The 14,049-nt window shown below is 42.5% G+C and overlaps 1 protein-coding gene across 1 annotated transcript in view; it reads right to left on the reverse strand.

The window, feature by feature from the left end:
• Positions 1 to 14,049, reverse strand: part of DBH (dopamine beta-hydroxylase) — a 64,346-nt gene that overhangs the window by 15,016 nt on the left and 35,281 nt on the right. The window contains exons 7-10 of the mRNA XM_030206097.1: positions 9,933 to 10,076; positions 8,173 to 8,211; positions 5,307 to 5,366; positions 4,984 to 5,111 (exon numbers count right to left, since the gene is read on the reverse strand). Of these exons, the coding sequence (XP_030061957.1) occupies positions 4,984 to 5,111; positions 5,307 to 5,366; positions 8,173 to 8,211; positions 9,933 to 10,076 (371 nt within the window). The remainder of the gene's footprint in view (positions 1 to 4,983; positions 5,112 to 5,306; positions 5,367 to 8,172; positions 8,212 to 9,932; positions 10,077 to 14,049) is intronic.

The following is a 14,049-nucleotide window of genomic DNA, read 5'->3' on the forward strand; positions in this document are numbered from 1 at the left end:
GAACTGCTTTGAATGTGGTTGTAAAAAACACAGCAAGGTGGCCAAACGATAAGAACCTCCGAAACTGATAGAAACTGGAGGAAAACTGCTCACCCGGCTGCACGTGGAAGGAACGGCATAACTCCAATTGCAAACGCTTCACGCCGCCTCTTACCAGGTCTGAACAACCGGAAACAACCGTCACTGTCGGATGGGAGAACTGGAGATTCGAGGGAGCCTGCATGTCCGATAAAAGCCCATAGCCAGGAGCCCGACGGCCTAATGTTCGGAGCGCCACGTGGATCCTGAACAAAGAAATCCACCGCTCACCTGGCTCCACTAGACTGGGCCCGAACACAGACAGAACTAGTGACCAATCGTTTCTGGCTGGTAAACCGAGACAAGCCCTCACGATTGGAGAGATGGAAGCAAGCTGACCCAGAAGGATAGAAACCAGAAACTCGATGGTTTGCAGGTTTGATCGACATAGACGCTCTAAAACCGCTCTTAAACTGCCTTGAATACTCTGATACCTGTACTAAATGCTGCAAATGCCTTAATAGTGGGTTGCTAGACTGTGCATTCATTATAAACGTTCAATGCCTGGTTGCTGAAACTACTTTAAATACATATGCTTTTAAAGGTCTGTTGGGCATTCCAGGGGATTACCACATCTGTAATTTAAATGTGTTTTAAATGTATGACATACATAAATAGTTTATGCATATGAGTATGCACATGTGTCTAGGCATATATGTTTATGCATATAGGTCTTAAATGTTTGACATGCATACGTAGTTTGGATGCTTTCTGAATGCCTAACATACTGGGACCCAGAGCATGGAAAACGCCTCCAGAGAGCAAGAGAGACAAATAGGTCCTACACACAGTGAACTAAACATTACTGCTCTGCTCTGAGTGCACTACTTGCAACAAACCTAAGACTGCTGCTTTGCCGGGAGTGTACTGCCCACAGCAAACGAAACATTATAGCCTTGTTCTGGGTGCATTGCTTACAATGAACTAAACAAATTGCTGCTCTATTCTGATTGAACTACTTACAACAAGCTAAATACTGCTGCCTTGTTTCGAATGCACTGCTAATACCGAACTAGGTTCTAATTGCCTTGATCTGAATGCATTGTTTACTATGAACTAAAATCTGCTCGCCTTGCGCTGAGCACACTGTTTACAATGAATTAGATCTCGTTCTGCAGGCTGCCAATCCTCTAACATCCCTAATATTCTAAACACACTAACTAACACACATACTAACACTGATATGAACGCCAATAAATTACTCCTAATTATCTACTATCTCACCCTACTCCAACACGCATCTTCAACCCACGATATAGACAACAACACCCCCACAATTCACAAGCCACAAACTACTCAAGCACCATAGACGGTTGGTAGCCCAACTGTTTGGGGAGGCTAAAGGGGGTGGAGCTTACCTCCATACGCTCCGTGGCAGCGACGTCAATGAAGAAAAAGACACTACAGGCTCGCCGCCAGCTTCTCCCTTCTCTCTGCACACAGTGTCCCGCCCTTGCGGAAACAGGAAATGTATCACCGCAGAAGGCGGGACACTGTGTGCAGAGAGAAGGGAGAAGCTGGCGGCGAGCCTGTAGTCTTTTTCTTCATTGACGTCGCTGCCACGGAAATAAAAGGTCAAAATGCGCGGGGCGGGGGGGTGGGCTGCATCACAAACGGAAGTCCACGATTGGGCTGGGGAGGCTTAGCCTCCCCTAGCCTCTTATACGGGGCGCCTATGTCAAGCACATAACATGCACACCCAAAAAGATAAAGAAGACCACGAAAAACCTAATATCCATGGATACCATCAAAGGATAGGTAAGAAAGAACGCACCAAACCTTCACACCAAGGAGATAGACAACTGATAAATATTACCACAATCCCGAATTCAAGAGAACAATACCAATTAATACAAATAGGCTACACTAATGCCAGATCAGTAGTCAGCAAAACTAATTCACAGTTACAACAATAGCAGAATCCATCCTTCCACAACTTGAAATAGCCTGTTAGAATCAACCACCCTAACCTATGTGACCAATTAAACTTAATTATATTCTACAAACCTCCTGGCAATTGGCAAGATTCTCAAACACACTTTATGGATTTCATATCAAACACCTGCATATCCACCCAGAACCTTCTCATAGCAGGAGACATCAACCTCTACCTTGAAGATATTAACATAAGCAATGTACATGAATGCAAAGAATTCCTCCAACTATGGGAGCTCCACTGGCCAAACATGCAACCCACCCATAAAAAAGGACATACATTAGACATCATAACTCACAAATATTTGTCAGAACCCACCTTCACAATCACAGACACAAAATGGACAGCCACACCATGGTCCGATCACTACAAAGCAAGAACTTCCCTCTCCTGGAAAACAAAAGAGCCACAACAAAAACAAGAAAAAAGAACCTATACTACTAGAGGCAAAATAGACCCACTAATATTCCGGCAACAATTTTACACCGAGGAATGGGCAACACCCACAGACTCACCCTAATTGCTACAAGAATGGGACAGTAGATGCAAAGTAGTACTAGACAATATAGCACCGCTCCAAACTAGAACCTCAAAGAGAAAATACTTAACACCATGGTTTAACGAAGAACTAAAAGAACTCAAAACACAAGTCAGAAGACTAGAAAGAGCATGGAGCAAGAAAAAAGATGAACACTCTCTCAAAGACTGGAAACAACTACAAAGAAAATACAAATACAACATCAGACAAACTAAAAGAACATACTACAAAGCCATAATAGGACCAAACTACAAGGATACACACAAACTCTTGTCACTTATAAACAAACTCCTAAATACCACACCGGTTACCTCCAATAACACAGACACCCCATCCGCCACCAACTTAGTGAAATACTTCAACGAAAAAGTTATAAAGTTCCGACGCATGTTACCCACCAAAACCATCGACTACACAACCATCCTTGAATGCCTAGATTCAAAACCTGGGGAATACCCAGCCGATCGACTATGGACCAACTTCAGTGGCTTAGAAAATACGCCAAGTCTCAATGCAAATTGGACATTTGCCCCATTAGCCTAATAAGAGCCGCCCCCAAACAATTCAAAAAAGACCTCACGAACCAAGTAAACTACAGACTCCAAAATGGGCTTTTCCCCACGGATCAAGGAAACATCCTACTCACCCCGCTACCAAAAGATGCCAAGAAAAACACAATGGACGTAACCAATTACCGCCCAGTTGCTTCCATTCCACTCATAACCAAACTGATGGAGGGCATAGTGACGAAACAACTTACTGAATACTTAACTAAACACTCAATTCTACATGAGTCCCAATCAGGATTTCAATCAAATCATAGCACCGAAACGGTATTAGTGTCTGCTATGAACTCATTCAAAAAAACAATTGCAAACGGTAAGAACATACTCCTATTACAATTTGACATGTCTAGCACCTTTGACATGGTTGATCATGGACTATTACTTAATATACTAGAATACTTCGGAATCGGAGGCCCAGTTCTCAAATGGTTCGAGGGATTTCTCACCACCAGATCCTACCAAGTAACAACGAACGCTGAAATGTCACCTCCATGGATACCAGAATGCAGAGTTCCTCAAGGATCTCCTCTCTCGCCAACTCTTTTCAACTTAATGATGACTCCATTAGCCAAACTATTAGCCAATCAAAACCTTAACCCATACATATATGCAGACGATGTCACAATCTACATCCCGTTCAAACATGACCTAAATGAAATCACCAACGAGATCAACCAAAGCCTCCAAATCATGCACACCTGGGCAGACTCGTTCCAGCTAAAACTCAATGCAGAAAAAACTCAATGCCTAGTACTCACCTCCCAGTATAACACAAGCAACTACTCCACCATAACCACACCATACTGCACTCTTCCCATCTCAGAAAATCTGAAGATTCTTGGAGTCATTATCGATCGAAACCTCACACTTCATACCCACGTGAAGAACACGACGAAAAAGATGTTTTCCTTGATGTGGAAACTTAAAAGAGTGAAACCTTTCTTCCCGAGAAACATTTTCCCCACCCTGGTACAGTCAATGGTAATAAGTCATCTGGACTACTGTAACACGTTGTACGCTGGCTGCAAAGAGCAGACTATTAAAAAACTCCAAACAGCTCAGAATACCGCAGCCAGACTCATATTTGGAAAAACTAAATACGAAAGCGTGAAACCCTTAAGAGAGAAACTACACTGGCTCCCTCTCAAGGAACGCATTGAGTTTAAAATCTGCATGACCGTACACAAAATCATACACGCAGATGCCCCACTCTACATGTTAAACCTAGTGGACCTGCCACCCAGAAATGCCAAAAGATCAGCCCGCAAATTCTTCAATCTGAACTTCCCCAGCTGCAAAGGACTTAAATATAAGCAGGCATACGCCACTAACTTCTCGTACAGAAGTACACAGCTATGGAACGCACTACCCACAACCTTGAAAACCATGGATAATCTAATCAACTTTCACAAATCTTTGAAGACACATCTCTTCAACAAAGCTTACAAAAAGAACCCTTAATGACTTAATCCCACCCAACCCATTTAAGGATTAAAATACACCTTTTACACCACCCTACCTAATCACTTACCTCTCTAATCCCTCATACATCTTCTGAATACTACCGATTGTATCTTAGATCCTGTCATGAAGCCACATTGAGCCTGCAAATAGGTGGGATAATGTGGGGTACATATGCAATAAATAATAATAATAATAATATCAAGTCCCATTCCCATTAATACCCCTTTATTGCCCATCAGCAGAACTTTGCTTTCCTTTAACACTGAGCCAGAGAAAGACAGACCTATCAGTCTCACATTTACTCAACACATTCCCAGTTTTGTGTCTCGATCTTTCTAGATATCTGGAAATGTATCAGTTGCACAAGCAATACAATTGCAGCATAGACTCTTTGCACTCACATATTAACGAGATGGAAATACTTCTGCAGATAGCTGAGCTCTGTGGTACTCTTACAGAGCTCCAGTCTTGTCAGTGGATAGTAATGCACATAATTCACACACATTTCTTCAAATATACTGAATCCACCCTGTAACGTAGGAAAGAGAAGGCAGGTTGGTGGATTAGGGAATAATATCTCTCAACTTGGAATGTACATGTGTCAACATAGAATAGAGAAGAGTCAATGAATAGTGAGTAGGGTTCTGCAGCATATTAAGATCTAGATATTAAGAACAGAGTGTGTTATAATAGAGTAATAATTACAGAATAATTAATAACTTACTACAGTAGCTTTGTCTCTGTCTTCTGTGTTATATGTGCAAGATGTGATGAGTAAATCTCCCTGTGAATTGGACAAAATACAAACTATTTTTATGTTTACACCTGAACAGTTTAATGTTGAAAATAATTGCTCAATATAAGGTGGTAATGCTATAGAAGGGTGCCTAAGTTAGGCCAGTTTCATAAAGATTGTGATAAAGTCACCTCCAGGATAGCTGGGTTAAGGCAGCTTCAGTCTGAACTACAAGTCCCAGAAGGCATTGCAGGCAAGGAGCCAGGGGGTGAGATAGAAAACCCGGACTGGACTCCTAGCTGCAATCGGGGAAGACATGGGTGTAAGCTGGCAGATTGTGTAGAGTGGCTGCCACTAGGCGGAAAGAGAGTTAGGAAACCCTGTGTGCAGGAGCTCATCATTGGTCTCATTAGTTTAATGCTCAACTCAGCTGGTATGGGTGTGGGGAAGCTAATGGAAGGAGAATGATTGGTGGTGGTAGCTGAAGCCAGGGATTGATTAGGCAGGTGGGAAGGAGTCCCAGCAGTTCAGTTCAGTTCAAGAGAGAGAGAAGCAGAAGGAGAGAAGGAGTTGCAGGCTGAGAACCCTTGGGCAGGGAGGTCCCTAAAGTATTTGCAGGCTGAGAATCCTTGGGCAGGGAGATCCCTAAAGTACTGAAGCAGGCTGAGAATCCTTGGGCAGGGAGGTCGCTAAAGTACTGAAGCAGGCTGAGATTCCTTGGGTGAGAGGAAGTCCCAAAAGTATTGAATTTACTGTGAAGCGGATGCAGGGGAAAACCCTTGGGTAGAAGGAGTCCCTAAAATATTGAACTCTCCTGAAGGTAAAGCGGATAGAAGGTAGAAACTGCTACTGGGTGACTGAACTGTGATGATGAACTGAAAGAACTGTTTGTCTTGGGAATTGAATTACTGTTTATTGTGCACTGGATAAAGAGCCCAGACTGGAGCCTGTAAGCCTGTATTGAATCCTGGTATGTGCTATGCTGCTGTTGGAACTGTGTACTAGAAACCTGCATGGAATAAAAGTCCTTAAGATTGAAGTTACTGGTGGACATCTGTTTCTTCACTGTACCGGGAGCCTGTGGCTGGAGGAGATTGTTCTATCCTTGGCTGCACACGAGAGGTACCTGGTTACAAGACAATATTTATTTATTTGGATTTTGCTCACACCATTTTCAGTACTAGCTCAAGGTGAGTCATATACAGATATACTGGGTATTTCTTTGTCCCTGGAGGGCTCACAATCTAAATTTGTATCTAAGGCAATGGAGGGTTAAGCGACTTGCCTAAGATCACAAGGAGGAGCAGTGGGATTTGAACTGGCCACCTCCGGATGTTAAAACTTTTGCTTTTACCACTAGGCTACTTCTCCACTCCAATATAGCTGCCTAACTTGTCAGTGTGGATACTTAAATATGTGCTTTTTCAGACACTCAGTTTTATAAAAGCCCTTTTCCACGTGTAAAATGCTTTATAACATTACTTGCTAAAAGTGTGATGGAGAGAACTGGGTATGATCAGGAAACACTGAGACAAAACCCAGGCAGAATACAGCAAACAGGAAGAACAAAATTAAGTAATGGGGCAAGGAGTCAGATTATTTACCTTCTCGTCTTTCTTTTGAAGATGATCATTACAGCTCAGAGGCAGAGAATATATGGTAGATAAAGATCACATTTAGATTGATTATTTTCTCTTTCTGATGCAACTTCATAGGCTACTTCAGTTTGTTTTCCAATTCCCTACCACTATGGATCTGCTGTGCCTGTCCCAAGCTTTTTTTGAATTCCAGTAGTGTTGTTTTGCCTTTGCTGCTTCAATTGGAAAGTTGTCCACCTTCCATTCAGACTTTTTTTCCTAAGCTCTAAAGTTTATTATATTTTAGTTTCATATAATGACCACTTATGGCAGCACTTCCTTCCCATTGAAGATTTGCTTTTTGTGTACTATTTGTCATGGAAGAGTAGCCTAGTGGTTGGAGCAACAGGCTGAGAAGCAGAAATGCCAGGATTCAAATTTGTGCTTATTCTAGTGACGTTCTTTGTGCCCTTGGGCAAGTCATTTCATCCTTCATTGCCTCAGGTACAAATTGTAAATCCTCTGGGGGGGCCAATTTTAACTTACCTTGAGCTAGTTTTGGGAAAAGAGTTACCAAATCCAGATCCATTTATACCTCTGAGACATATCTTTCCTTTCTCTTCTCTTCTTTGGGGTATATTTATTTATTATGATTACATATATTTAGATCTTGTCTCACTCATAAGGGTTATGGAACATGAATTAAAGGAAAAGTACAAAAATGAAAGATGCCACACTCACACACGTCAACTGGAGCAGGCGTTTTTAGCATTTTATGTGCTTCTTAAGCTTTTACACTGTTCTTGATTTTACAGTGCAAGTGTTCTATTGCTGATAGTTCAGGACCCCTGAAGAAGACAGGATTGCCGAAATATGGATTCTGTTGGGTCAATATGTCAGCATTTGTTTTGCACTTATGGACAATAACTTTTGACTTGCTCCTGTTGATATTGTATGTGTGGCATCTTCCACCTTTGTGCTTTTGCTGTGCTGTTTTGTGGAAGATTGTTTTCTTTTTTTTTTTTTGATTTGGCATGAATTAAAGGAACATATCCTCTAAGAATATTTAGTGTATAGATTGGGTGTCTTAGGAATGTGTTTTTCAGGGATCTCTACAAATATGGCTTACAGTATATGTTGCTATACACTATTTAATATACAGCAACCAAACAGAGCAAGAGGAGGGTAGGAGGAAACAAGTTCCAAGTGTAGTCATGTGGCAGTGGACAGAATAGAGTTAATTAGTTGACCTTACCCCATACTATGAGCATACTCACCGAGAGAACATCAACCATTTTTCCTAGCATGCGAATTTCCTGAGAGTGACAAAACAGAAGTCTTTGTCAGCAGAACCAACGGTTCAAATGTAAGTAGGATAAAAACAAAGTTGGAGAGAAAATGCTCATATCTTTCCACACAGTTTTACAGGCCTGGAGCTGATTTTCTTAGGGCACTGATGTGGTACTTAGAAGAACTGTCAGTACTGGTGAGTCCTTGTCAGTGCTGTCACCCTTTCCTGTACTCTGCTTCCCTCATTAGTTCTAAGATCTGGTGAATGACTAAGGCTAGCAGAATGAAATTAGCAGTAAATGCAGTGAACCTTCCAGCAATCTCATTTTAGTGCAGCAGCCTCATTTTAAGCCCGGGGCTCTGTCCTCATCTATCATCCAACACTATAAAGTCTGGTGGAAGGCACCATTATTATTTATGTAGATTTTGTGCAAATAAAAATGTTGTTTTTTGTATGTATGTCTTTCTTCCAGGCTGGTGCAAGGATATTGGGTACCCTAGGCAAATTTTTATCCTCTGCACCCTCTCAATTAACTTTTAAGCCCCTAATCTGCCCCCTTCCAAGACATCATGCTTTCATGTTAGTGTGTATGTATATCACCCACACCAGAATAATGAGAGAGCTATTTGAAAATTGCCCACCCTTCCTGGATGTAAAAGTACTTATTGATGGTTCTTTGAATTTGTGTGGTTATCAGAATGTATTATTCTGCTTTGACTGAAGCTGCTCTTTCTGCCTTCATGAAACTATTGCTTTTGGTAACCACCTAGTCTTGCCTAATGATGGAGTCGACCCTGAGCATCTTTTAATTTCTTAGTCTAATTTTATATGGTCCCCTGGAATTTAATATAACCCCTGGCTTGCCCTTCAGTTAGAGCCACCAGCTAAGCTCCCTGAGTTGAACTCCCTGAGTTGGAGCTGGGTGCAGGCTGGGCCTGGGCTAAATCCTGGTAAGCTAAAGGGTAATCTTTCTCTGGGCATTCATTCAAAAACAACCCACTGGTTTTACTTTAACAACTTGAAAACAGTTCAGAAATGTAAATTGATATGTTTAGTCAGAGCATGTAATAGTTCAAGATCAGCTTCAAACATAATCTCCTCTAATCACCAAAAGAAATGAAGTCATTGATCATCAGCAGCATGGTTTCTCTCTTACTTCTGTCCCATCCCGGATCAGGACTCCCTTCCGAACACCCATTGAATGTCCTGCCAGAAGTTTGGCTCCCCCATTCCCATTTCTTCAACTGGGGGTGTCTTTTCCCCAGGCACTCCCTTATGTTTCCAAGTTGGGAACACCCCATTTGTACCCTCTGCCGTGCGGCAGGGGCTGCAACCACTGGATGTTGCAAAAGTCCTCCCTTCAGTGTCTAGGACTTCCCCCTCAGTGCTTGGGTCTCAGTGGGGATAGGCAACCAAAGACCATGTTCTTCTCACAACCATTCCTTTTATTAACTTTTGGCCCTGCTCAAGTGAGCTGGCCTCTCCTATGTCCACCCACCAGGCTGGCAATCCCAGCCCTTGTTGCCTTAGTGACCTCCCTGAAAATCCTCCCTCCCAGTGCCCAACAGCAGGGGCATTTTTTCAGGGGAGGTCACACTGATAACTAATTCACTTGGGTTTCACCATAAACACACAAGCTGTTTCCAGCCTTCACCCAGCTCTAGTCCACATGGCTTCCCACAAAACACAGTAAACTCAGCTGAGTGATAGTTGCAGAACAGAAATTAAACTTATCCCTATGCGTACCTGAAAGTGTGGGCTGTAGTGGTTGTCCTGATTCACAATTCCTATTTCTTTTCCTTTGCGGATTAAAACTGTTATCACTTTCCTTCCTGTCAGGTGAGTGTGGAGCTGGGATGCAAAAATATGGATCCCATCTGGGGGCAGAGCCTAGAAAGACAGTTAGTTGGGAAATCTTCAGACTTCTGCTCTGGAGAGTAAAGAAGCAAAAGTTGACTGGTTTGTGTTTCCCTGCTTCAACTTTCTTCTTTGACTAAACTTTTTGGCCATCTTAGACACTTAAAAAAACAAAACATTCAATGTTCAGGAATATATTACTACTGGTTTCCTTTCATAGGTGTGTTATATATGCTTACTTTGGGGCATAAATGGGTAATAGCAAAGCACTTGTACTGTGTTACAGTACTTAAGTATAACTGGCAGTACTTTTATTGGTAATCAATTATATATACTTTTTACTTGCAACTAGTTACATTTAAGCTGTACTTTTGTACTTAGTAAGAAAGTACAAATTTGGAAAGTAGTTTAAAAAAAAGATATATTTTCCATCCTTCTCCTTCTCCCCCTCTACAGGCTTTCCAAGTGATACCATGACCAGGTAAAATACTGGTAAAATGCTGCAAAGCCGCCCTCCCAGATGCCACTCCTAAAGAGTGCCGCCTGAGGCTCGTGCCTCAGGTGGCCTAATGGTCGGGCTGCCCTTGTATCACCCTTTCCATGAAGAAGTATTTCCTCAGGTTATTTCTGAGTCTCTCCCCTTTCACCTTCATCCTCTACCATTTAACCTCTACCATTTGTTGGTTCTTCACCCCTGTCCTTTGCCCGTGTCATCCCGTGTACCTCCCCCTCCTGTCACATTCTGTTTCTGTGCCATCTCTATATTGAATTGTATACTCTTGACTTAATGTAAGCCACATTGCGCCTGCTTATGTGGGAAAATGTGGGGTACAAATGCACCAAATAAATAAATAAATAAATGTCAGACATGGCTTGCAGCTTGGGCCCGAACTTCTGGTCCCAAAAACAGCTGAGCAGGGACTGTAAGTTCAGGGCCAATCAGAAGCAAGCCAGGGTCTGACATCCCTGAAAACTCTAGTCCTCACCCGCTACACATTCCCAGAACAGCTGTTGATTTGCTATTACTTTGTTGTTGTCAGGCTCAGCTGCCTCCCCAGCCTGAACTACACTTTCACTATGTGCAGGGCCTGCTCCCTTTCCCCATCCATCCACCATGGCCCTGCGGCACAGTCTTGCTCCCTCCATCCCTCTCATTGCACTTCTGTCGGGTTCGCATGAATAAACTACCATGGGAGATGTGCGGGCCCTGGCTCTCTGCAGTGCCAATAGTGCTTCCTGTGCCATTCCTTTTCCTGTGATGTAAACCTCTGGGACTGGCACAGGAAGCACTAGTGGTACTGCAGAAAGCTGGGTCCCATGTGTCTCCCATGGTAGTTTATTTGCACAAGTCTGGCGTAGGTGCATGGGAGGGAGGAAGACTGTGCTGCAGTGGATGGGGTGGGGGAGAGAGAAATTAGGCAAGACTGGATAGGTGGGGAGGGAGAGAGAGAGAGAGAGAGAGAGAGAGAGAGAGTGTGTTAGAGAGAATTGAGACAATACTGGATAAAGGGGGGACAGAAGCTATGGGTTGGGGAGAGTGAGAAAAATTGGGCAAGATTGGATACATGGGGACATAGGAGTCAACTTTTCAAAATGATTGGGGATGCCAAACCCAATAGAAAGTACCTCTCCCTAGACATAGTCAAAGCATTGCTCAATATTGGGGGCGCTCAAATACCCACAGAGCTGTAGCAATTGGAATATATAAGTTTTTGAAATTTACATCTGCTCTCCTTACATTTTGCATGGTACAAAGGGATGTGTCACTGTTTCTTTGGTATTGCACTGTATGCAGAGTATGATTTCTTGAGGGTTTTGTCTACATCTTTCTATTTTTTGTTTGTGGTTAATTATTCTATACTTCATAAGGTGTTACCTCTGTTCATGTGTGGAAAAGGCTGGGTATTCTGTTAGCATCAAGTGTCTGTGTAGGACTAATCTGTACTAATCCAGCTTGCTTTGTTTTCCAATACGTGTATTAATGTTCTTTTGCCCACTGCAATGCTCAGGGTGTTTTTTTTTTTTTTTTCCTAGGAAGTGACCCCCTGGAAGTTTGCTTGTAAAGATAGTAGATTCTGTGGTCCAACTTGTTAAGAATACTTCTTCACTTTGTAGTATAAGAGTAGTTTTAAGAGCTGTACTTTATTATTTTTATTTGAGTATTTTTTTTATAAAACTTTCTAGTTTTACTTCACTACTTTTGAAGCCAGTACTTTTACTTTTTACTTTAAAAAAAAGTAACAATCCCATTTCTGCTTTTTATTTTTTTGAAGGGGGGGGGGGGGGGGGAATATAGGCATCAAATCAGTTTTTACATTACCATCCACAACTGTTTTTAAATGAACAGTTGAGGGAAGTGAAACTGAGATACTTTTAAGCAGACTATATCCAGAATATTTATTAGCTGTAACTTTTGGAGTATCCCCAGGCAATATTATTTGAGATGTATTTCAGAGACCAATCAAGAGGGCCATCAGAAAGAGTCAACAAGAAGAATAACCACCTGAAGTGCCAGGTTGGGTGTGGAGGGGACATGCCTTGTCATCCTTTGGAATTAGCCTGTGAGAACATGAGCCTGAAAGGAAAAGGGGGTTGAAAGCAACCCTTGTTCAGGGCACTATTTTGTCCAGTGACTGCTCTGCAGATCAGAAATAGAAGACCTGTGGCTGGAAATAATATGGCGGGGGTTGTTCACAGAGGCACGGTCATTCTTTCTTTCCCCTCTCCTTTTTGGACCAGACATCAATCTCATGGACTGTCTTACAGTTGGTTGGGAGGGGCTCACCCCTTACATTGGCAATACATCCTGACCTGGTTGGTGGCTAGCCCAGGGCAGGGGAGAGGAACTTAGTTGCCCGTTCAAATAAAAGTGTGGCAGCAAGCACACAGTGACCTCTTTGTTCTGGTACTCCCGATTTGCTTTTCTGCTATCTCAGCTGCTGTTGTTCTGTGGTTGCCTGTTCTGCTGTCCTTCTCCCTTCATGCTTTCTTTCTTACATTGTCCTATTCATTATTTTCCAGGTTCTAAGCACTTTTGTCCAGCAGTGGTTTTGGGGTGCAGCCATGCTTTCTGGTCATTTCATACTGTTTCAGTGGGTCAAATGGGGGTTGGCCTCCTCTTTATGTACTCAGCAACTGGGAGGTAAAGGAAAGCTTTTAAACTAGAAATGGGGGGAAGGCCGACAGTCTCTCAAAAGCGCATGGTTCGGGAAAAGGTATCTTGCAAAGATACCTCACAAACAGGGAAGATAGGGTTTCTGGATAGTGAGGTTGCACAACAGACCGTGGTAGACCAGGTGCCCTTAAATACAACTAAAGATCAGACAAAAGATGTCAAATCAATAGTGTCAGGTACTAAGCATCATGCAAATAAGAACAACAAACATACTCTGAAATGTCTATATGCAAATGCTAGGAGTCTAAGAAATAAGATGGGAGAGTTGGAATATATTGCACTAAACGAAAAATTGGATATAATAGGCATTACTGAGACCTGGTGGAAGGAGGATAACCAGTGGGACACTGTCATACCGGGGTACAAAGTATATCGTAGTGATAGGGTGGACCGGACTGGTGGAGGGGTAGCATTGTATATTAACGAGAGCCTTGACTCAGATAGATTACAAATTCAGCAGGACACAAATCACACCTTTGAATCATTGTGGGTTGAAATTTCATGTATAAAAGGGAAAACAACGGTGATAGGAGTGTACTACCGTCCGCCTCGCCAGGATGAGCAGGTAGACACAGAAATGATAAAAGAAATCAGAGATGCGAACAAAATGGGCAATGTGATAATAATGGGTGACTTCAATTATCCAAATATAGACTGGGTAAATGTAACATCGGGACACGCTACAGAGATACAATTCCTTGATGAAATCAAGGACAGCTTTATGGAGCAACTGGTGCAGGAGCTGACGAGAGAAGGAAAAATTCTAGACTTGGTCCTTAGTGGAGTGCATGATCTGGTGAGGGATGTTATGGTACTGGGGCCGCTTGATAA

The sequence above is a fragment of the Microcaecilia unicolor genome, chromosome 6 (assembly GCF_901765095.1).
Source record: "Microcaecilia unicolor chromosome 6, aMicUni1.1, whole genome shotgun sequence".
NCBI classification, from domain to species: Eukaryota; Metazoa; Chordata; class Amphibia; order Gymnophiona; family Siphonopidae; genus Microcaecilia; species Microcaecilia unicolor.